The following is a 25,222-nucleotide window of genomic DNA, read 5'->3' as shown; positions in this document are numbered from 1 at the left end:
CCAAAAATAACTTGTATCGAAGCATTTTAATAATAGTGTTATTTTACATTTGGAGAATTTTAACTACTCAAAGTGTCTTCACACACTTTATTTTGATTTAAAGCCTCACAATAAGTTTGGCAGCTGGATAGTGCTAGAATTATTATGCCTGTTTTAGTGATTAAAAAAGCCAGAGAAATTAAATTCTTGCTTGATGTCATAAGAGTCAGTTGTGCTCTTCACACTATATCACTGAATCCATTTGGCAGGTCTACAATAATATTCTAAATTTTAAAAATTCTTCCTTTGAATGTTTATTTTTAAGAGTCTCTGGGGAATAATGAATAAAACTGGTAAATTTTTAAAAGTTACAATAACGCTGTGTATAATTACAGTGATGGAAACATTTTGATTTCAAATTATGGGTAGCTAAATAATAAACACACTACATTTGACGGCTGAAAGAGTCCCACCTTATATTTTGAAATGAGTCCACTCTGGCTCTCTCTTTGGCCAAGTAACTCCTCAGCCCTTGTAATGTATGATTCCAGTTCCTTCAGTGATTCTTCCACCTTCCGCCTGACATCCAGGTCTGGTGAAACATCAGTTGAGTTCTTCAACATTGCAACTAAGTTTATCATGTTGATCTGTTAAGACAAAAAAAATCCCAAGTTAACACTTGGCTCAACTTCTTTAGTAGCAACTAATATTTTCCCACTAGACATAAGAATATCCTATTTAATATATTGGTATTTTCCAATATGCTATAAACTATAAAAAGAAATATAATGCAAAAGTAATATTTTACAAAACATTTCCAAACTACAGTGCAAACCCCATCTCTTTCCTGTCTTCCCACTGACCACTCAGTTTTAAAGATTAAAATCACGAAATATGGAATATCAAAGCAAGACCTGGATTCTCTCTTTAGCTTCTTGAATCTTTGCCTGAAGTCCAGCTTTGAGAACATGTTGGAGGGACTCCTGGCTTGAAATATTTTGTACATCCATTTGTAAAGTGTCTTCCATTCTGGACACAAGCTCTTCATACATAGAGCCTTTGGCAATAAGATGCTATTTAAAAAAATTAAAGTGAGACCACTATAAACATTCTGATTATATGTTAAACATTAATAAGCTCATCAGAAAAATCATAAAAAGTTAATTATTAATCTAAAATGAGGCAAATGTATACTCCAAAAATGTTATTTAAAAAACTCATTTTTAAATTTATATTAATACAATAAGATCCTGAGCAACATACTCTTTTATAGATTATTCTTTATATACTAAGCACGTCAAAAAAATAAAGACTAGAATTAATACAATGCCAATAGAGAGAAAATAAGTTAAGAGAATAGTAATAAACTTTAAAATTAAGTTGCTTTAAGTCAAATCAGTTGGAAGGGAATTTGATAAATGTCACTGGAGAAAATGACTTGAAAAATCATATTTTGAGACCCATGCTTTAAATAGACTATAAAAAACAAATCTCAGATGTATCAGAAAGTTATATATAAAATATCAAACTATAAAAAGAAGAAATCATCCATGAAAATTGATCTGTTCTCTGGGTGTGGAGGACCTTTTCAGACATAGGAGTAGCGACAGAAACGGCTACATAAATTTTTAAATTTTCTATATAAATAAACTAAACAACTTAAAAGTCAACAATTTGGTAAAAATGTCTGCTACACAAATGAAAATGGGTCATGATTCAATGAGTTCATAATTTCAACAAGAAAAATAATAAGATCCCAAAGAAAACTCAGAAAACACAAGAACAGATTAATCACAGAAAAAAAGAACTAATGAATATAAGATAGTTCAATCTTACATTTAATCAAATAAGTACAAATAAAAATAAGGTATCTTTAGTTATCAAATTATCAAAAAAAAATTTACTTACAACTCACGAGTGGCATGAGAATGATAAATCAGAAATACTGTAGGATGTCAATTATGTAAATGTTGATCTTGTTTATCTTAGAGCAGTGGAATTAGGGTGATTTTTATTTTCTTCTTTAAACTTTAACTCATTATTTGAATGTCTAAAATTAGCATGTTCATTTATAATTTCAAAATTTCCCTTTTTAATTATGAAAGTACCAAAAGCTCATGGAAAACGTTGGAACGAAAATAGAAAGGTACAGCATATAAAGGAAAAGTTCCCCTTCTTCCCTATCTCTCCCTTAGTTGTCATTTAATCAATTATTCACACATTCTTCAAAAAATGCTTTATACCTACTATGCACGAGGAAATGTGCTAAGAGGTGGGCATAATGCAAGATCAAGATAGAGTTAGTTTTTTGTATATCTTTACACATATTTTTCTATGGATATAAATGCATAAAGGATAAAAAAGCAACTGTTTTAAAAAGAAAAAGATCACATAAGCCATACTGTTCAGTAACTTGCATTTCTTGCTTTACAACATATCTTGATCCAATACAGATCTACTTAATTCCTTCTTAACAGAAGTATATTCTACCACATTAGCATTTTCCCTGTTTATAAGAGAGATCATTGTTATTTTTTGGAATATTTTTTAAATATTGAATTTCTCATTCCTCACTCATTTCTTTTACTGAAATAAATTCCAGATACAACAAATAAATACATATAAAAATTAAATTAGAAAAGCAAGATTGCACAGGCAAGTTTATATAATATTTTCAAAGCAGTAAGAAGTATCACTCATAAACAAATGAAAACACAAAATGCTATATAGATACACCTTTTCAGAAATGTAGATTTTTAAAAATTACATAAATGTTCTTTTTTTTCCTAGGAACTTTCCATCTTATTGTAATTTATGACATGCTCCATAAGTTTTATGGCTGAGCTTAGAACTCAGTAAAAACCACAATTGTAACTTCATTCTCAGAGGAACTGAATGATATTAAAACACACTCTTGCCTCATTGCTTTTCAATGAGTCGACTCTCTGAGAATAAAGACAGAGTGGAGTTTTAACAACATCTGTCATCCTCCTTACATCACGTTAAGAAGGAAAAGTGGCTTAATCAGTGGATGAGCTACCAAAGCCTAGACTGTATAAACTCTTACATTCATACTACACTGAGCTATATGAGATTGGACTCACTCATTTCACTGCCCTCTGAAACAAGAGAACATTTTACTCTCAATTTTGCAGCTGGGAAAATTAGTTGAAGAACTTAGACTCAAAAGGTATTATTAGTGGTCTTCTAATCTATCTTGTCTTCAAGCAAAATCACAGCAAATGACTAGGGATGAGAATCTATGCCATTATAAACCCCAAACAAAGAATATTCAAACAGTAGTCTTATTACTCTTAACTCTAAAACTTTTCATTTATCTTAATACATAAGTCTACAACCATGAAAGCTGTCCTTTAATATTTTTACACTCATACCTGTAGAGATTCTTCCATTGAGGTATCTATATCACCTTGATGTCTCAGAAGATCCGAAACAGATTTGATTTCTGCCTCCCAGATTTCCACTTGTCCAATGAGTTTTTCAATCTCTTCAGCCACATTTAGTTGCCGTGCAGATTTTCCATTTTCTTTTTCATGTTCTTCCTCAGCCTACAACATTCAAAATGATCACAAAGAAAATGACAACATTTACATTACAAAATAATTAACTTTAAAAAGTTATATCTGTTTTTCCTGAATAGTGCCAATTCAACTTATTTTAATGATTTAAGACTTAGTTTTTGAATAATGATAATAACACTTTATCATAGTACATATTTCTTAAATATTAAAAGGTTTGTTTACATATATTTTAATGATAATATCATTCCTATCAGCTACTCTTATCCCCATTTTACATATAAGATAAAAACTTATAAAATTAAGGTATTGATTGTATAAACACATTCTAAACCTTATATACAATTTAATTAAATCTAGCTATTAGCAATAGCAGTTGTAAAACATTGTCAAGAAAAGAGAATCAAATTTCAACAAAATTAAGCCTTTTCCCATTAATAATCTCTCAATAGCCTATAGGTTGATATGCCACAGCATTATATGATAAATACATTCTTAAAGTTATTTTTAATCAGATATTTTAAACGCATAAGAATACAGTATTCCGTATTCTTCTATTCTAAAAGTACATTGACAAATTCAGATCTTCCAAGATTTTCTCTTATTAAGTTTTCTTATACTTAGTAGGAAAACCCTGGCACTCCATTATAGCAACTGGCCAAAGCCAATTAAATACTACATTCTTAAGTAAAATTTTATGTTATTATTCTGAAAGAGACACATTTAAAAACCATAGGTATTATATTTTACCTGTGTACGATTTTTATTTTGTGTTCCTTTTCTTATCTATAATCTAAAATCACCCTCTAAATTACCCAATGAAGCAAGAAATAAAGATTATATTTTCCCCCATTTTACGGAGAGGAAGCAGGACCCAGGCCAGAGGCTAGCCCGACGCTAGACAATTTCTGAGCACTAGTCGGAAGTAATCTGAAGAAAACATTTCCACAGCTCAGAAGTCATGACTGCTTTGCATGGTTGCGGAACTCCTCCATAGGTGAGGGACACAGGCTTGAACATTAAAGGACACTTCATGAAGGGGGCCACCTAAGCATTTTACTAGAAAATGATTATACTTTAAGTGTTAGCTAATAATCACATTTACCACTGTTCCAACAATATGTTTTTTTCAAAATAAAAACAGTGAAGTTAAGTTATTTCTATATAGAAATGGAATCCAATAAGTATGACTATTTTACCTTTATATTCTGATTGTGATTTTCAGGAAGTTCTACTGACATATCTGTTGAAAAATCAACAGTTACTTTTTCTTCTTTAGATAGCTGAATATTTCCAGAATTGTCAAGAATGGGCTGGTTCTGTATTTTTATAAGTGGCAGCTTCATTTCCTATAAAAAAATTAATGTCATAAAATTTCATGCTTATAATTTTTATGCTAAGATATATTATCATCAACAATAAATGGACATAATATATTTGAAAATATGAACATTTCCCATAAAACACTTCAATCTCAAATTGTTAAGAATAAGAAACAGAATAACTTAATAACTTAAATTAAAAAATTATTTATTGAAGGTCTTCTTTTTCTAAACACTATGCTAAATATAAAGATAAATAAAGCACAGTATATGTTCTCAAGGAGCTTGAAATCTAGTAGGCAAAAATGCTTCTGCTATTTTTTAATGGTAAAAGAATTTCAAACAGAAAGCTGTATGTCATATGTACACACAAAAACATGTACATGAATGTTCACAGGAACATTATTCATAATAGCTGAAAAGGTAGAAGGAAGCCAAATACATGAACTGATCAATGATTAAATAAAATGTGGCATAGCCATACAACAGACTATTATTTGCCAATAAAAAGGAATGAAGTACTAATAATATGCTACATCGATGATCCTTGAAAACATTACTCTAAGTGAAAAATGCCAGAAATGAAAGACCACATGTTATATGATTTCATTTATGTGAAATATCCAAAATAGGCAAATCTTTAGAGTTATGAAGTGGATTAGTGATTGCCTAGGACTGGGAGGTTTGGAGAAAGTGAAGAGTGACTGCTAATGGGTACAGAGTTTCTTTATGAGGTGATGAAAATGTTCTAAAATTGATTATGGTGATGGCTGCATATACAAAAATTCTGAATATACAAAAAAAAACCCTGAGTTATATACTTTAAATTAGTGAATTGTATGGTATATAAATTTTATCTCAATGAAGCTACTACCAAAAGCAAACAAACAAACGAAAAAAAAAACTTACCAGCTGAGTTTTGGGGATAAACTTTCTCCATCTTTTGTTCAACCTTCTCAGTTCTTTAGAAATAGATGATCCAACTTCATCATTGCTGACTTGAATTAAGAAATTTCCCACTTCATTTAAAGTAGTATGTTCTAGATTCCACTGGGATAGTGTCTCAAAGGGAATCTACATAACATATAAGCAACATAATATTTTAATGACAAAATATTTGTCTATTTTCGAGTTGATTCTAAGCAAAAGTGAGCATAAGGTTTTTGCAGAGACTCTAACACTCCACTTGGAAGATTCCCCCATCCTTATCGGTCTATCTCTTCATACTTAATCACTAATTGGCAGGTGCCAGCTGTCTGTCATCATTCCTGGCCCTGGACTTTTAGGAAGCAACTGATCAATCTTTCTACATAGGTAATGAGCTTAGAGCAAATGTTCTCAAATTTTATTAGTTCACAGTGCCTTTAAGTCTCAGCAATTTTTTCATGGATTCCCAATGTCAGAAGGATGATCTAAAAGTTCTCATTTTTAAGTAGTCAGGGCCAAACAACTTAGAAATAATTTGCATGGTGTCCAACAGACTGATGTTGCTGTGTCTCCCTCAAAATTTAAATTATCTCGAGAGTACTCTTTTGCAGCTCAGAGCACCTTAGCAGAGTTTGGGAACCGCCAAGTATAAAGTTTTATTTTTCTCAGAGTTATGTGAATTTTAATAAAAGATCTTTAAAAACAGAAGAACTGTCAAAAGCCAAAGATTTGAATTTCTAGTATCAGTATACGCAACAGGGAGAAGTAATGACCACTAAGCTCTCCAATATTCTTTTTGCACTCATACATTTACATAAATTTTACTTTCATATAAACAGCTGATTTTCCATTGAGCTACTTGGAAAATGTTTAATCTGAGAGGTCATCTATAGCCATTTGCAACAGAGGAAAACAAAAAAGAAAAACTACCTCAGAAAATAATCATAAAACAAATTATTACATGAATAGCAAATGACAACAATAATGAATTACACTGAAATTTCTTCTATAGCTCTCCACAGAAATCTAAGGAATTTTGCTTTTCCTCCTCTAGAAACCCAGGAAGGTTTTAGAGCACAAAGGTATTCACTCAAATGGAAAAATTAAACTTTTAAAACATCAATTTATTTTAAAAATGTCTATATGCTATCTAGTACTCCAAGTCTTTTATTTCCTTTCCAAAGAATGTGGCACTATATCTTCCAAAGGCTACGCTGTGTATGTATATTATACTTCAATAAAGCTGTGTGTGTACGTTTTTGTAAAACCTATAATGAGGAGAAAACTTCCTTTTGGAGGTTATATTAGGAAGAAACTAAACTCTTTCTAAACTCTAGAGAATGTTCCAATTGTCATGCTTACTCTTCCCCAGCCTCTCATTTTTAGACGGAAAATGAGGGTCTCCAAAAAACAAAGCAAAACACGAACAACAAAAAATACAATTGAGTAGGTGCCATTAGAATGCAAATACCTCTTTAATCTGTTCCTTCTTTGTCTCCTCAAAACAAGCCTTTAGTAAGCGAAGATTTTCTATATAAGTAGCCCAACATGTCAGAACTTTTTGTAGAGTGGACTTCACATTATATATGCTTTTCCTATACACAGAAATATTATCTTCCAGCATCATATATTGTTCACTAATACTCTGATATTCTCCATCTATAATGTTGACAAAACAAGAAAATAATCTCAAAAAGTTTTTTATTAATAATACTGTTAAGAAAAATATTTACATATTAATTAACAATGGCAAAATAAATATGTACTCTAATATTAAAAGTGAATGCAAGGATTTTCCAAAGAAAACACACATATAAAACCAATTTCTAAAACATTACAAAGAAAAAGAAACAGATGAAATGCTATTTTAAGTGATGGTCATTTCATCAAAAAGTAATTATGTAGCTTTACCCAAATTCTTATGAATTTCTTCACATTTTTGAAAAGATGTTTCAAGTTGAGCGAGGAACTCTTTTTCTTCAATAAATTTCTGGGGGGGGGCAGAAACATAAGAACAGTTTTTACTTTTTAAAATGTATCAAGAAATCCAGATAGAGACACGTAAACACACATACGTTTACTGATGAAACACTTAAGTGCCAAAATTTCTTAAGGTTTTAATATTACATATTTGGGTAGAAAAAGAAGAGCAAATCAAAAAGAAAGATAGTTAAGGTCTAGGAGACATAAGTGTGAACACAGACATTATGGAGGTATGAAATCTGAAAAGTTTATCTGAGTGTGGTGATGGGGTTCTACAATGGTTTTCCTGTCTCATGGGAAAAGGCACGTTAAAAATAGCAATGTGAAAATCTCCTACTTCACATATTTACTAATACTGCATAATTTGTATTAGTTTCTTTTATTTCATATGTTTTATTAACACTGAATAATTTTCGATTAGATATATTAGAGTAAATTATAAATAGATACCATCCATCGTGTAAAAGCATTCGAAAAACTACCATTAATCAAATTATGATGTGTCCTATTGCAAGCAAATTCTGCTATGGAAAAGTACAGAGTTAATTAAATACTCATATGTATTGTGAACTTATTATATGCCAATGGTATGATTATTTAAATGGAAAAAAATTTTTAAATCAAAGACAAGAAATGAAAATATTCAAAATTTAGTCTAATTTAGAATGATGCTTCCTATCTGGGAATGTACAACATTTAAGTCATAAATTGTAAAATCTCTCTTCATCATGTTTTTCCATTTTTTAACTAATCTTGGATTTTTCTTTTTTGTCCCTCATACCAAAAAGGAAACAAAAAGATAATAAGGACTAACTGTAGAAAAGACATTTCTAAGATGCTTTAGTTGTAATTTATAAATGAACACACATATATTTAAATCACCTGAACATTTTTTCCTATAAAGTGTAAGAGGTAAATCCCCTCCCCTAAAAAAGCCTTATGATAGCACTACTGCTTTTCCCACTCTCAAAACTAAAAGGCTAAGATTAAAATGTTCTAAGAATAATTTAATTTTGAATAAACCCATGAATCTGAGTAGGAAAAAAATATTAAACAAGGTGTCCAATAAGTGAAAGTAGGAATTTTTAGTGGAAATAACTTCAAAACTTTCTCTAATATGTTACTTTGCCTGGTTAATACAACCTCCCCTGTTGTAGTAAATAATGCTGTTTTCTCTTTCTTACTCTTTCCTGATGTGTTATTTGACTACCTGTAATTCTTTTCTCCAGGCAATTTTTAAGCTAATGAAAGCTACCAACAAAATGTATCTTAGAACCTTTTCAGGCTAAAATTGTGCCAAAAAAAAAAAAAAATGCAAACCCAGCACCCAGACATGTAGAATAGTTATCTAAGCCATGAAATAAAGAAGCTTACACGCCAGTCTTCCATCAATAATTCCACAGATTCTTTGCTCCCATATTTTACGTTCCAAACATCTAATTTTGATTTCACTTCATCTAGTAAACCAAGGACTGAATACTTATAGTAATGAAATTGTAGAAGTGGAATGAATTTTTTTCCCGAAATGTTGTTGATTCTGGAAAAGAGTTTTAGAATTTAACTTAGTATTATGGCCAAATGTTGAGATATATGTTTGGCATTTTAAAAAATATTGGGGCTCTAACTTTTTCTTTTAAACACATGGTAGTCAGATGTGTCCTCAAATCTTTTTTAAACAAAGTAAAACAAACATTGTGGCTAGTATACATAACAACAATTTCTAAGGTGAAAACACCTAACAGAACGTTTTCTGAAGAAACTATTCCTATTGAGAAATACTGTAATAAAATGTTAACCTCCAAGCTATTTTACTAAATTTGAAAACTTCTGTATAACTAATGCAACTCTAATTTCAACATTATATATTAAAAACAGCTTTCATTAAGGCTAATACTCTCTGTAATCATCCTGATAAGCTGCTTATGAATAATGAGAAAAGAGATGATGTGGACAACCATCAATTAAAGAATCTCTATATTAGCACTGTTTTAGAGTTTATAAAGTGCTTTCGTTTACCTCCTCCCATTTCACCCAGTATCCTTATGAGACATGAATAGGATTAACATTATCCTATATTTACATATGAGGAAACATGTTCAGAGAGACAGAGTAACTTGGCCAGAACCAAGATACAGAGCTTAGTTCCTTATTCTAAGTCCAGAACTTTTTCTACCACCACATCCCACCATCCAATAAAAAGATGAAGTATGTTTGTGTGATATAATGTTACTAATACATAAAACAAGAAGGTACTGTTACCAAGATTTAAAGAACACATATCAGAAATTATCTAAATATCTATTTTTCTGGTCCCCATAGCACCATGTTAGTGCTCAAACATGAACTGTATCAGTTGCGAAATGGTAGTGTTACAAACCGTCTTTTCATTTCCTCCAATTTATAAGGTGGTACCAATGGCAAATGTTTTTCATCTCTATTTTCAAATACCAGGAGAGTATTCAAATGACAGTCAAATTTGTCCATCAGACTCTGAAAAGAAATTAAGCATGACATGAACCAGATTTATTGCCAAACACTATAACTGAGGGTTTGTCAATCTTATTCACTGTGTATGCATTGCATCTTTTTTCAAAAAAATCATAAAGCCTTTTCTGTTTTTAATTAAGATTTTATAAATAAATATTTTCATCATAAATGTTTAAACTGGAACACTTTTACAAAGAGGCAGACTGCAGTTTCTTAGGCAAAAGCGTTATTAAAATCTTTCGTTTTTGGATGTATTTTTCCATTCTTTTATGGGCCCAAATGTATAAACCTCATATACCAAATTCTTTCACGCCATTTTATTGAGAAACCAATCTCTCACTTTTTAAACCAGCCTCCCGCCTCCTTTTCTGTCATACTTTAGAGTTACCTTAAAACTTACTAGATGCTATTCTTATTGTTTCTACCTTAAACTAGTGTAATGCTCATGACAAATGTGAAGGTATCCTCCGGGTCCCATACATCTCCCATGGAATCATTCTAAACCATCCTCAAATACCCACTATAGTTCTTTCCCTTCTTGCTAGGACAAAGTCCTTCTCAAGAAGAGTCCCTAACAAAGTATAGACTTTTCACTGCTTCTTTTTTCTTTTCCAACCTTGAATAAAGCCATTTTCTCTTGCATTAGAGCTATGGCTTCACAGTTATCCTGGGAGGCTGGCAAATCTTCATCCATAAGCTCTTCTACCTCCTGGAGCCAAGCTTCAACTTGATGGAGGGGTGAGGGCAAGTCATCGTTCAGCTTTGTTTGCCACATATTAATCTGAAAAAAAGGGAGGGCGTTCTTCAGCAGACATTCCACTAGTTTATTTCTTCAAACATAGTACATTTCATTCTTTAAAGTTTCTCTGATCTGTCAGTCGAGAAAATCTTTATCAATGTGTAAACTTCTTAGTTCTAAATATCATTTGGCTACTTGCTGCATGACAAGATAATTTGTTTAAAACCCATAGAAGAGAACACAAGGATAAACACAAATGTTTTGATAAATCCATAATCAGTTATGAGAGGGAAATTAGAAATATTTAAAGCATCCCTCAAAGCAGGGGTAGACTACTATAATGAATGATCATGATTTGAAATGTTGTATGCCTTTGTGTTCTCTGACATTACAACTATATCTTGCACATGGATTTATATTTTCCTCACTAGCCCTAATTGTATATTCACATTAGATATCTCTACTGTATTTCTTAAATATCTGTCCTTCATCAAAGTCCCCCACAATGCAGGTGAACTTCTTCCTCAGCCTTCCCACCACTCCCTACATGCATACGAGTCACACAAATGCCAGCTACATATTTCCCCAAACACTGACTGCACTCCCAGGACTGGCTCCTGCTGCCCCTGCTACCTGGATTTCCCCCACTCAGCAACACTGTTAAAACTCACTCACTCACACACTCACACATTCACTCACTCACTCACTCATTCATTCATTCAGCAAAAATTCACGAATAACCTATTATGCTAAGAGCTGGGGAAAAAGATATACAGAAGGCTTTTGGAATAGAAAGGAGACATGGTGGCCACACACCACAAAGAACTGTGCAGCAGCTAGATGCAAATCTGATGTACACACATGGCGACTTAAAAATATATGGGTACATAAATACAATACTTGCTTTGTAAAAACATATAAATTAAAGATAGACATTAAGCACATCACAATAGTGGCCTAACGAGAAAGGGAAATGGAAGGACAGCATAGGTATAAAAGGAAATAAAATTAAACAAGTGAATAAAAAATAAGAGTAGGCCTTACCCAAACCCACGTGCCATGAGAGAAGAGTAAGTTTAACACAACCCTCTACATCTGAGGGTCAACCAGATAAATAAAAGTTACAGCTCTTGCCTGAAACACCTAACCAGGGAAGCAGACAAGTACACGGTTATAGTAAAGTGTGGTCAGGGATAAAACAGCATCAAGTAGAAGGGCCAGGGGAAAACCTTGGAAGAACACAAATTGCACAGTGATTACCAGAATTTTTAAACACAATAAAAACCCAGTCTACAGCCATGCTACCGTGAACAAGTCTGAACCCGTCTGATCTCAGAAGCTGAGCAGGATTGGGCCTGGTTAGTACTTGGACGGGAGACCACCTAGTACCACTTGCTGTAGGTATAAAAAATAAGAGATTGTAAGCTGACAAGGTCCTTGCAATCTGTGAGGTCAACCAAGGGTTGCCTCGCCTAAAAAAATAAATAAAAATAAATAAAAACCCAACTTTGAGACTACCTCCTCTCTTGATGACCCCATTAAGAATGTGGCTTTTTATCTGAACTCACACAGCTCTTTAATGGCGTTTTTGGTATTCTCATTTCAAAGACACTCCTATGAAGACCAAGAACAAATCAAAATCTGTTTCACTTAAATGACTTCCTCTAACAAAAGTATGAGCTGTTAGTCTGTATTTTCTCTTTCCGTTATAGTTCTACTAAATGAATTGTCAGTATTAGAGTTAAATTGTTTTTATATAGAGGAAAGAATAGGCAAAGTTTGTATACTATACGGGTTATCTGATTCATCATTAGTTCATTCAAAAACATTTACTGGGTACTCACTACATGCAAGGTATTAAAGAAAATATTTAAAAAATATATTAAAGAAAAAATTTAACCAACTACTCATATATAAAGGTGTTAAGTGAGGACAAAGTGAGGCTCCTTTAAGGCCGTCAAATGGAACTATTCATAAAATAGAAGCATTACTATTACAGGTTTTGCATTGTTTTTTCAGTTTTATTGAGGTATAACTGACAAATAAAATTATAAGATATTTAAAGTGCACACTGTGGTGATTTGATATATGTACACATTGTGAACGAATTGCTACCATCCAGGTAATTAACATATCCATCACTTCCCATATTTATTTATTTATTTATTTATTTATTTTTTGGTGAGACCACATAAATTGTTCTATTAGCAAATTTCAATGATATAATTCAGTGTTATCAACTATAAACACCATGTTTTACATTAGATTCTTAGAACCTATTCATCTTATAGCTGAAAGCTTATACCTTTTTACTAACTTCTCCCTATTTCCCATAGCTACCAGCCTCTGACAACCACTTTTCTACTGCTTCTGAGTTTGACTATTTTTTTTTAGGTTCTACATATAAGTGATACCATGCAGTATTTTGTTTTACTTTAATTGCCTTGCAAATTTATGTTCTCAAAAGGTATACAGCAAAAAACATCTACAATCTTATTAAATAATTAACTATATACCATTAAGCCTCCAGTGAGAAAAATAATGGAAATAAGTTTTCATTATTACAAGTTTTTAATATAAACAAGTTAGCATGTACCTCTATTATATCTAAATTATTTGTGTGTTTGCCAAAAAAAATAAAAATAAACCAGAAAACTAATAAATGATTGAATTACAGAGAGGCTAAGAATACCTCTAATTCAACTGTTATTCTTTCACAACTAAAAGAAAACTATCTATTTTTGGAATGAAATCACGTGTGTGCTTTCTGACTTAGGGCTGTCCTCTATGTAGCAGTCAGAAGAGGAAAGATAGAAGGCAGTGTTTACCTTCCAATCCTCTCCTTTCCCACTCAGCATAAATAACTGGTTCTACACTTTCTTTATCATTGTTGGAAACCACTTTTGAATTTGGCTGAAAATGTATATAAGATCTCGTTAGGTCAAAATAACATAGCATTGCTATTTTCGATAGCAAGCTTAAAATGAAACCATTTACTATGATATGATGCTTTGAGATATCTGGGTTCTCAAACAATTGAACCAAAAACTGTCTAGATGGTATTGACTTTTAGATACCTGATGACTTTAACTTAATATGTCTCATTTTGCTATACTAAGAAAATGAGCTGTATTCTACCTAAGGAATGGATTTTCAAGTTACTATCAATCTGCAGTACTTAATCTTGCGAAATAGTTCTTTTTATGGTTTTTATCATTATTTTGGGTAATTTTTCCAGCTCTTATTTCAGAAAATTAGGCTATGTCTCTGTGGCCTGGAACAGCCTGAACTATACATACCATATCTCTTCCTCTCCTTCCATTTTGTCAAAGATTCATAACAAACAGCTCCTGCCCTTGACCCGGGCCACTGTCAAAGCTGTGATGAGAACACAAGCTGAGAACGCAATGAGCACTGCAGCTTGATTAGAAGACTTTTGGACTATTTCTTGAAAATTCGGACACCTAAAGGGTGGCTCTTTTAAGCCACTAGGCTACTATTTAACACACTTCATAAATGGTGTGAATGTATTCTAAAATGGGCTGTTGCTCCTGACAGCCAAGAGACAGCAGGGACTGGTAAACTTTTCTAGGACCAAAGAGTTATTTTGACTTACGATGTCTGTTGCTACTCTGTAAATTCACTAAAAATCATTTAATTTTCCATTTAAAATGAGTGAATTTTATGGTGTGTAAACTGTACCTCAATAAAGATGTTTAAAAAAGAATAAAGGTAAAATAAAGACATTCAGACATCAAAGAAAACTAAGAATTAGCTCCCCACGGACCTGCATTATAAGTTAAAGGAAGTTTTTCAGTTAAGCGGTAAACTTTTCTGGGCCAAAGAGTTATTTTGACTTACAGATTATACGATGTCTGTTGCTACTCTGTAAATTCACTAAAAATCATTTAATTTTCCATTTAAAATGAGTGAATTTTATGGTGTGTACACTATACCTCAATAAAGATGTTTAAAAACGAATAAAGGTAAAATAAAGACATTTAGACATCAAAGAAAACTAAGAATTAGCTCCCCAAGGACCTGCATTATAAGTTAAATGAAGTTTTTCAGTTAAGGGATGTAAGTTCAGATGGAAACTCAAATCTCTAGGAAGAAATGAAGAACACTTGAAATGGTAAATATCTAAATAATATAAAAGACTAATTTTTCTCTTAATTTCTTTAAAATATGACTTGTAAGCAAAAATATATAACATAGTGCTGGGAACTTAAAAACATGTTTGTATCATACATATTTATATATAAAGTAATGATAGAATAAAGAATGAGATAAATGAATCAATTTAATTGCAATATTCTACATGTTAAAGGAAGTTATACAATAACTAAGAAGTTGTATAACTTTAAGTAGACTGTAAACATTTTAGAATGAATAATGTAATCCCACTTAAAATATGATAGAGATAGAACCAAAAATCCAACAGATAAGTTGAAATAGAATTCCAGAAATTTTAAGATAATTGAAAATGAAGAGAAAAAATAGAGATACAAAAAAAGAGGGAATAAACAAAGAGTAAAATGTTAACCTAAATTGAACCCGATCAATAATTACATTAACTATTAACTGACAGCATTTCAATTAAAAAGCAGAGACTGTCAGAGTGAATAAGAAAGCAAAACTCAACTATATGCTCGCTGCCTGTTAAGAGATGCACTTTATAGGATGAAAGTAAATGAAGGAAACGATATGTCACAGAGTCAGCATCAGAAGACTGGAATCAAATTAAGTAGACATCAAGAAAAACAATATTGCCAAAGATAAACAGGAATATTTCATAATAGTAAAAGTGTCACTTCATCAGGAAAACATAACAATCATCAATGTACACACCTAATAACAAAGTTTTAAAATACATAAAGCAAAATTTGACAGAATTAAAGAAAGGATTCTACAGATTCTAACAGCCCTCTCTGGACAAAATGTCAGTTAAGACATAGATAATCGGAACATTATCGACCACTTTGTATTAACTGATATTTATTGACTACTATACCTAATAACTACAGAACACATGTTGTTTTCAAGTATAAATAATATGTACACCAATACATACCATATCCTGGGCCATAACACAAGTCTCAATAAATTTAAAATGACTGAACTCATCCAGTTATATTCAGACACACATACACACATTCATCCTTACTTATTCTTTCTGGGCTTGTCCCTATCCTGTTTGAGCATCTACTGATAGTGACACATGACACTGGTCCATGGTAGAGAGGAGGCTGCAGGTCAATCAGAATATAGATAATCTACCATGGCAAACCAAGAACAGATGGAAAATATAAAAACTTTGGATAAGCATGCATTTTCTCTAAGCAGAATACTGTAATATTCCTATTTAAATATCAACCACTACCCAAATGAGTCCACAGAGAATACAGAACACCCTCCAACTTTCTGTTGAAGCATCTATTCTCTGTCCTTTACAGCAGTGGTCCCCAACCTTTTTGGCACCAGGAACCAGTGCTCCTATGAGAATCTAATGCCTGATGGTCTGAGGTGGAGCTGAGGCAGTGATGCTAGCGTTGGGGAGCGGTTGAAAATACAGATGAAGCTTCAATCACTGGCCCACCGCTCACCTCCTGCTGTGCAGCCCTGTTCCTAACAGGCCATGGACCAGTACACAACCTGGGGGTTGGGTACCCCTGCTTTACAGAATTCTGCATGAAAATCTAAAGCTCTCTTCCAAGAAACAAAGTGGCCCTGTGAAAATGACCTTCCAATCAACACAACACAGTAACCTGGTAGGTGAGGCCATCCCAGGCTTCTCTCAACTGTAACTCATCTTCATTCAGCTCATCCAGATTCCCTTTTGTTGAAAGGATATCCAAAAAGGATTTTTTTTCTTCATTGAATAATTCCAAAAAGGACAGCAGGCTCTACAATTAGAAGAATATTTTAAAGATTGAAATGCTTAAATCAATTTACAAAATGTAATCTGCATATTTAAGGTCTATAGTTATAGTTTATATTTAAATTTTTACTTAGATAAAGGCAAAATTCCCTGAATTTAGGATCTTCTCACTGATCCACTTTCTTTCTTCAATTTACCCTGATAATTTTGGCGCTGTCATAGTGACACAGGTCACGGCTTGTGTCTCGTGTCAGTACTGTTGGATTTCTACTGGAACGAAGTGGCAAGGTCACTCAGCTCTAGAGAACAAGTCATGATGTCACATGGAAAATTGTTTGTTTGTCCTCCCCAAATATGTGCTCACAACAAAACAAAAATAAGTAGAAGTGAGAATTATATGACAGCAGTCATTATGTATAAATGGTTTTTGAGGTCTCTATGATTAACTGAGCTTGAGCCAATTCTTTTCAAGTCGTTTTATACACTTTAGAAAATACTTTGTCTCTGCCTTCAAAAATTTAATAAATAAACTTTTCTTGGTTTGTATTTGTGTGAAATACTGGCATGCAAGAGTCATCGATTCCATAAATATTACTTAAAACATCCTCCATAACTATTGGCAACATTTTTAATTAAATTTTTTTGAGCAAGGTGAAGGATAATTAAATTCTTTCTGATAATTATTAAATTCATAAAGCCTTTTATTTAAGAAATGTGATCTGTGGTACCATACTAAATGAAAGACATATGTGACAACAGGACACTTCCAGTGGATGCTGAGCATTTTGTCAATGAAAAACCTATTAGGCCAGAGTGAAGAGGGAAAAAGCACAAGAAGCCTATGCAGTTCAGATGGAAGAAAGATGAGAATGCCTCATTCCTTTCTTTTCTGATGGCTCCAAACCCAAAAGGATGGTGTGGTGGGCAAGTCACACAATCCACTGAATGTTAGTGTCAGAAAGGCTGGATTCGCCCAACTCCCTCACTTATAGCAGGTCGGAAAATGGAGCCCCAGGGGTGCTCCATTTATTAACATGAGAGTACCTTCATCTTATTCAAGATGGAGAACTGGTGGGGAGCACAGAGTTACACAGACAGTGGGTATAAGAAACAAGACTGCAGAATCTGTACTTTGTCACCTATTAGTCTCCTTCAAGATGGTATAAGGAATAACTGCTTACCCTGGAGAGGCATCAGGACGTAAAGAGAGCTAGGGCTTTAAAGTTATACTTCAATTCAAATCCCACCTCTACCTATCAGTAGCTATGTAACCTTAGATAAATCACTTAGTCCCTCTAAATCTTATTGTCTTCATCTGTAAAACTGGAATAACAATACCATACTCAGCAGGATGTCTTAACATATAAAATGCTCATCAGCAAAGTGCCTGGTACAGAGCAAATGTTCAAATGTGGAGACAGTAACAATTGTCATTATTCCCCCAAAGGACTCCTTGGTTGAGGCCCTGTACTGTAATTCTGGAATGACCCCATTCCTGATTTCCTGAATTTTCTTCCATTCAATATTCATTCTGAAAAGCAGGTTCTGCTCTAGACCAGAGATTGGAAAACTTCTACTACAGAGGCAAGATAGTCAATATCTTAGGCTTTGTGGGCCATATGGTCTTGGTTGCAACTATTCAACTTTGGCACAGTGTGAAAGCAGCCACAGACAATACTTTAATGGGCATAGCTCTATTCAAATAACACTGGATTTACAAAAACAGGTAGTAGGGCCCATAGACTACGGTTTACCAAAGCTTGCTCTAAACCCTTGCTACTTAAAGTACTCTCAGAACCAGCAGCATCGGCACCACCTGGGAGCTTGCTGGAAATGTAGACTCTCAGGCCCCACCCCAGAACTACCGATTTTGAATCTACATTTTAACAAGACCACCCAGGTAATTCATACGCGCACTAAAATTTGGAAGTCCTGGAATTCAGCCTTAAAACTTGTTAATTTAGTATTTAAATAATTAACTATGAAAGATTATTTCCAAAAACATCTTACCCTTTCCTAAAAGTAAACTTCAAATAAATTGCTGTTTAAAGTCAGCCTTGAGGTTAAGAATAGTCCTATCTCACGGTAAGAATAAAACAAGTTAATATATATATTTTTAAAAAGTCATACTTACTTCATACTTTTTACAATAGGTCTCATTTTCTGAATCCTTTAGCATCTTCTGTAGTTTTTTCTCTTGTAGAGTTAACCAGACCATAGCATCTTTCATCTTTACCTGTAATTCACATATACACGCATATTTAAAACTATCATAACTTGATTTTTTTAACAATAAAATTAACAACTTCAAATATCAGTGAAATAATGCAATCATTACACACCAATGACTCATTGTGCCAAAGAGGAATTTTACCTGTTAACACCTTAAATTTTAAAATGGATTAAAACTAGCATCTGAGGACAATGTGCTAAAGAAACAGAGCAAGAAAGTCCCCATTTTTATTTTTGGCTTACCCATTTCCATCATCCTTCAATTTTAGAGACCATTACTCTAAACTATTTATTTATAGTTGGCATTTCAGAATACTGCTTTCTGATAACTCTAAATATGGGTTAATTCAAGAGATGTTCACATCCACCAAATTATTCACTGGCATCAAAAATACCTTGAATATTTTAGAGATCTTAAAAATAACACTATTAAAGGTCTTGATTATGCTATCATATAGAAGTAAGCGACAATTTTTTTCTTAGATTCTTGCTTAAGTGGTAAGCTTGCCTATATTTGGAAGCAAATTTTACTGCAGGAGGATAAAGCAAAAGAAGTTACATCTTATTTCTACTCTACTTTAACCTTAATTTGCTTTTTTTTTTCTATTAAGCAAGAGTGTTTTCTATATATTTTTGCCCCTGATTTCATGGAAGATTGAATTTTTAAATTTAATTTTTAATATGAAAATTAATTAGAAAAGAAGAGCGCCTCAGCAGGTCAGAAATCGGTGAACTGAATTATAAGCCTGAGTCTCAGCTTGAGTCTCTCTTCCAGAGTCAGCAACAAGCTGGTTTGGTGCCTCAAACATAACAGTTGGGAAAACATAGGCCTAAATTTGTCAAATAAAATACAAACATATGACTACTTGAAAACATATCTGAGAAAGTAGTTTAAATAAATTATAAAATAGCACTCGAAAACATTTTACTAAATTCACAGCATTCATTTATCTTCATAGAAGCAGAAGTGTTTATTTTCAGCTCAGTGATTTTTATGAAATTTCCACCCACAATATTTTGTATCATTGACTGCAAGTCAAAGGAAAAATTGAATAATGAAATAGCAATCTGATGATAACTCGAGTATCTCAACAAACAAGGATTGAGTGTAGAAACATAATGCTTCCATAAATTATATGATTCCATTTATATGAAGATAATAGGTAAAATGGAAATATGATAAAATTAGATTGTGGTGATGGCTGTACAACAATGTAAGCATACTAAAAATCATTGAATTATAAATTTTCCATGGTTTAATTCTATAATATGTAAACTGTCTCTCAATAAAGCTGTTAATAGCACTGGAATTTTTTAAAGCCTGCTAACTTAATTTGTCCTATGTAGTGCATACCTAAAAGTTGTTTTAGACAATTCAGCAAAGTTTAATAAATTACTACTTTTAACTTAAAAAAAAATACAGGGAAAATTAATCTATGGTGAAAGAAATTGGAATACTAGTTGCCTGGGGTAGGCAGTACAGACAAGAAAGAGGCACATGGAACATTCTCAGTAATAGAAATGTGTTACATCATTACTGGAGTATTTTCTACATGGGTATATGCATTTTTCAAAACTCACAGAATTTCACATTTAAGTTCTGTATGCAAATCATGTCAATTTTTAAAATTAAACCATAAGTAGGGTACAACAAAAATGAACCTGATTTGTACTTATAAAGACATACCTGAGTCTTCTCTCTAATCCGAGGTGCAGCCTTTGAGTACTGCAGAAATTGTGCCACGTAGGTCATGATTGATTTTTCATCAGGATTAACAACATCCACATCTGCAAGATATGCCACACTACCACTTAGCTATAGATGTGAATTACTGTGATTAATACTTAAAGACAGGCTATGCCATAAGAAAGCCTTGAAATAAATCAAACTAGTCATGCAAATGAATCAAAACCAGCCATGTAATCTCTGGTCACTCGCCCTGGCTCCAAGACTGGGTGGTGGCTAAGTGCTTAGATCTAAAGTCGAACAGAGCTGGGTTGAATCCTGGCAGTAGCACATCCATAGCCTCAATTTCCACTATGCATGTTGTACATATAAGCACATAAGTAGGGAGGGTGGAAAGGAGAACACAAAGCCCTCCTCCTTCCAGAGACACGGTACACAAACTCCAAGAGTACATGGCAACGGGCATCCTTTCCTGACACACTGGTCTCAACACGTGTGCAGTAAAGCATTTCTGAAAGTATATAACATAAGGAAGACATGATTAAGACATTCACAAGATTTTATTTGTTCATTCACAGAACAAATATATTCACTGAGAGCCTCCTATAGGCCAAGTTTTGTGTTGCATTAACAGTCCATGATAAAATAAATTTGGAAAATGCTGAATTAAACAAAGTTTATAAAAATTATAAATTCCTTAAGCGCAGAACTTCTCCAGACATATAATAAATTAGGTAGATCACAAAATCACAAAGATGCAATTGTAATATGTCACAAACAACATGAACATATAATTTTGAGGTGTCTCCTGATATATTCCCTCAATAACCAATGAATGTTATTGAAAAGAAAATCTTCTGTGCTTATTTTTAATTCAGTTAAACTAAATTCAACAAATATTTATAGAAACCAACACATGTAGGTCACAAGCAGGGATTACTGTACGGCTCAGTCCTTGCCCTCGAAGGATCTCAGGTTTCATCTCTTCAATCTTCCATCAGGTAGATGCTAGATGCCTTAAGACATTACCTGGCCCCCTCAAGGAGCTTACGGTTAGGTAAAAGACAAACAATAAACAAATACAACACATTATGCGTGCTTTAGCAAAGATGTTTTACTGGGCACAATGAGTGCTCTAAGTCAGCTAACAGAGAAAGTGAACCTAATTTATATCTAAATAATAGAATTCAAATCAGGAAGCATATGAAAGTATCAAAAATCCAGGAGTGGGGTATCAATAAAGGAACAATCCCTAAGAGTTATATTATTCTATCTTTTACTGAAAATAAAAAAGATAAATATCAAGATATGTAAAATAATGATACTGGCTTAACTAGATATTTCTTTTTGAAAGAACTTCTCATTTTATATGAAGCTGCACATAATGATTAAATGTTAAATGTTTAAATTATTTAACAAAATTATGTCAAAAGAGAATTCCTTTATTCAAATATGACTATGGTATTTGCTTTGCATAAATAATCATGATGTATTTCACATTTTTTATCTACTACTTAAGCTATTTAAACTGTGTTATGGGTAATCATTCAGTGGAAATTTGCCTTTATTATATTATTTATTTCATTAGTTGCCTAGTTATTTTCAAATACTAAAAGATTAAGTATTTTACACAAATAAGAAAGATTTGGAGAATCACAATATGAGAGAAGTATTTTTAAAAAAACAATAATCAGAAATAGGGACTAGAGCAAAGCACAGGGAAAAATTAAGAAAAAAAAGATAAAATCAAAAAGGAAAGAAAAAGACAAAGAAAGGGAGAAAAAAAAGAATGAGGAAAAACGGGAGTAAAGAAAAAACAAGGAGATGAAGAAAATGTTAACAAAAAGAATAACAAGCAACATAGAATCAGAGTAATGTCAAACCTAATATATAGAAATATAGAATCATTAGGCTGTGAATTAAGAAATACCATCTAATTCAACTCATGAAAACAAATGAGGTCCCAAAAGGCTAAGTAAGTACCTGTAGCAATGAGCAAACCCAGCACCCAGATCTTGGTTTCAAATACCATGCTCCAACAAAAGGAACCATGGCTCACGGGAGAAACGGCTGATCCCGGAACTAGGCTGAGACATACACAAGACGAGCCGGGAAAATTTTCTAGTGCCAGAAAGTAAAGACATACCCGAAAACAAACAAGCAAATCCCACATTGATGGGGATATGTCAAAGAACCACAGGAACAGAAAGAGCTCTCAACGGCCAAAAGTTTGAGCTTTAAAAAACATTTTTTATCTGAGCAGTAAAGTAGCATTGATACAACTCAAACTATAAAATAACATATCCAAGAATCTATACTGATATAAACAAATGGTTGGATAAATAAATAAATGGACGAGAACAGACAAATCTAAATAATTCATGTAGATAACCTGCCCTCAAAGAAGGTGCACATAACTCTCCTAACTGTGGGCTGTACATAGAAACTTCCCTCTAAGGAGTGCGGTATGGCAGGCAGGGAAACAAACAGTAACTGAGGTTAACCAATTGGTAGATATAATTTTGTGAAATTTAATAAAGAGTTTTAAGTTAAGTGCAGAGCCAGAGGAGAGAAAGAGCAATTGGGGGATCGTTTCACAAACTATATAAATATCTAACCAATGTACTGTATACTTGAAACTAATAATAAAATTAAAATTTTAATAATGTAAAAAAAAGAAAAAAGAGTTTTAAGTTAAATCCTACAGGATTAAAATTTAATGCTGTTACGTTTGCTAATATATGGATACTATTCTCAAGTCAACTTCACACTGGCCATTGTTTTAAAAAGAAAGAAGTTTCTTTACCTTCTGGTTCCAACAACATGGGGATTTTTAACTCTTGTTCTGCAATTCTGAAGGCTTCTTTCAGATTGTCTTTGTTGGATCTGTGCTTCACACTCTTCATGTCAATTAGGTCTGGTCGCAACGCATGAATGACAGCCAAAAAAGCTATCCCATTTCTCCAGCTTGACTTAAAATCTGTCACATTGACAGATTCACACCTATCGCAAGAAGACAAAAACATGATAAATATTATTTAAAAGAATAAATCAAAGGACCCCCAACTATAATCAACAGTAATTAAGTTTCAGTGAATCAAATATATCATAAATCATTCTAGGAAAATATTTTATTTTAATCTTTTAGTCAAAGTAAAATGCCAAGTTTAATAAGGCTCACAATCCTACAGAACATAGGTTTTGAAAGTGTAGGCCCCCTTGGACCAGCAGCCTCAGCATCACCTGGGCTGCAAGTGCTAGAAATGCAAATTATCAGGCCCTTCCCCAGACCTTCTGAATGAAACTCTGCAGGTGGGCCTGAAATATGTGTCTTTAAAAGCCTTCCAAGTGACAACGATATTCACTTAATGCTCTTCATTCAATAATCTGATGGCTCAAGACCGAATTTAGACCTGTATATGTAATTAAGTTCCTTTAACTAAAAAAAAATAATAATAATTTTCTTTCTCATTGGAACAAATTAAGTGATATACTGTACAAAATCAATGGCCAATAGTTCACTGGATAGACAGATCTTGTCGCACATTTGTGGTCATTACAGAAGAATGTCTCAACAAAATACGTATGTATTGCAAAGGAATGTTACTAAGCTCTAAAATGGAAGGGCATTCTGACACATGCTGTGGCATGAATGAACCTTGATGATATGCTGAATGAAATAAGCCAGTTACGCAGGCACAAATAACTTGATTCCACTCATTTAAGGGATCTAGAGAACAGTGAAATTCATAGATGAAGAAAGCAGACTGCTGGTTGCCAGGGGCTGAGGGAAGGGAGGAATAGGGTAGTTGTTTAAAGATACAGAGTTTTAGTTCTGCAAGACAAAAAAAGTTCTGGAGATAGACAGTGGTCATGGTAGCACAACAATGTGAATGTACTTAATGCCGCTAAACTGTACACACACAAAAAATGGTTAAATTGGTAAATCTTATGTATATTTTACCACAATAAAAACAATTTCTTTGGGGGAAAAAAAAGCCCATCATAGCTTGTTGTCGTATTTGGAATAACATCTCTCACTCTGGCCCACAAAGCCTTATAAGATTTTGCTCCTGCCTAGCTCGCCCCACTTTATGTCTCCCGTCCCTCACAGTGTTGCAGCCACACTGGCCTCATTCCTGTTTTTCAATGGCCATGCTCTTTTTAATCCTGCTTGGAAACTCTTTCTCACGGATCTTCATACACCTGAAGCCTTCTCCTTCAAGCCTCAACTCAAAGGTCTCCTCAGAAAGGTACTCCATGACCACCTAAGATAAAGGCAACCCCCTCCCTATCTCTGACATTCTCCATCATCATAAGTTCTTCCTAACCTTATTGCCAAATATAATTATACTCATTCATCCGCTTCCTCCAACAGGGTGTGAGCCCCTTGAAAGCAAGGGCTTTATCTTTCTTGTCCATCATGGTAGATTCACCACTCAAACA

The 25,222-nt window shown here is 33.1% G+C and overlaps 1 protein-coding gene across 1 annotated transcript in view; it reads right to left on the bottom strand.

Moving 5' to 3' along the window:
* SYNE2 (spectrin repeat containing nuclear envelope protein 2) overlaps window positions 1–25,222 on the bottom strand; it is a 272,180-nt gene that overhangs the window by 174,941 nt on the left and 72,017 nt on the right. The window contains exons 8-21 of the mRNA XM_025049097.1: window positions 23,583–23,779; window positions 20,777–20,877; window positions 18,992–19,093; window positions 16,745–16,882; window positions 10,854–11,018; window positions 10,128–10,240; window positions 9,125–9,287; window positions 7,679–7,757; window positions 7,239–7,426; window positions 5,750–5,914; window positions 4,718–4,867; window positions 3,375–3,548; window positions 894–1,052; window positions 453–626 (exon numbers count right to left, since the gene is read on the bottom strand). Coding sequence (XP_024904865.1) covers window positions 453–626; window positions 894–1,052; window positions 3,375–3,548; window positions 4,718–4,867; window positions 5,750–5,914; window positions 7,239–7,426; window positions 7,679–7,757; window positions 9,125–9,287; window positions 10,128–10,240; window positions 10,854–11,018; window positions 16,745–16,882; window positions 18,992–19,093; window positions 20,777–20,877; window positions 23,583–23,779 — 2,068 coding nt within the window. The remainder of the gene's footprint in view (window positions 1–452; window positions 627–893; window positions 1,053–3,374; window positions 3,549–4,717; window positions 4,868–5,749; window positions 5,915–7,238; window positions 7,427–7,678; window positions 7,758–9,124; window positions 9,288–10,127; window positions 10,241–10,853; window positions 11,019–16,744; window positions 16,883–18,991; window positions 19,094–20,776; window positions 20,878–23,582; window positions 23,780–25,222) is intronic.

Source organism: Pteropus alecto, unplaced genomic scaffold (genome assembly GCF_000325575.1).
Source record: "Pteropus alecto unplaced genomic scaffold, ASM32557v1 scaffold276, whole genome shotgun sequence".
In the NCBI taxonomy this organism is placed as follows: Eukaryota; Metazoa; Chordata; class Mammalia; order Chiroptera; family Pteropodidae; genus Pteropus; species Pteropus alecto.
This window is presented reverse-complemented; position numbering and strand designations above follow the sequence as displayed.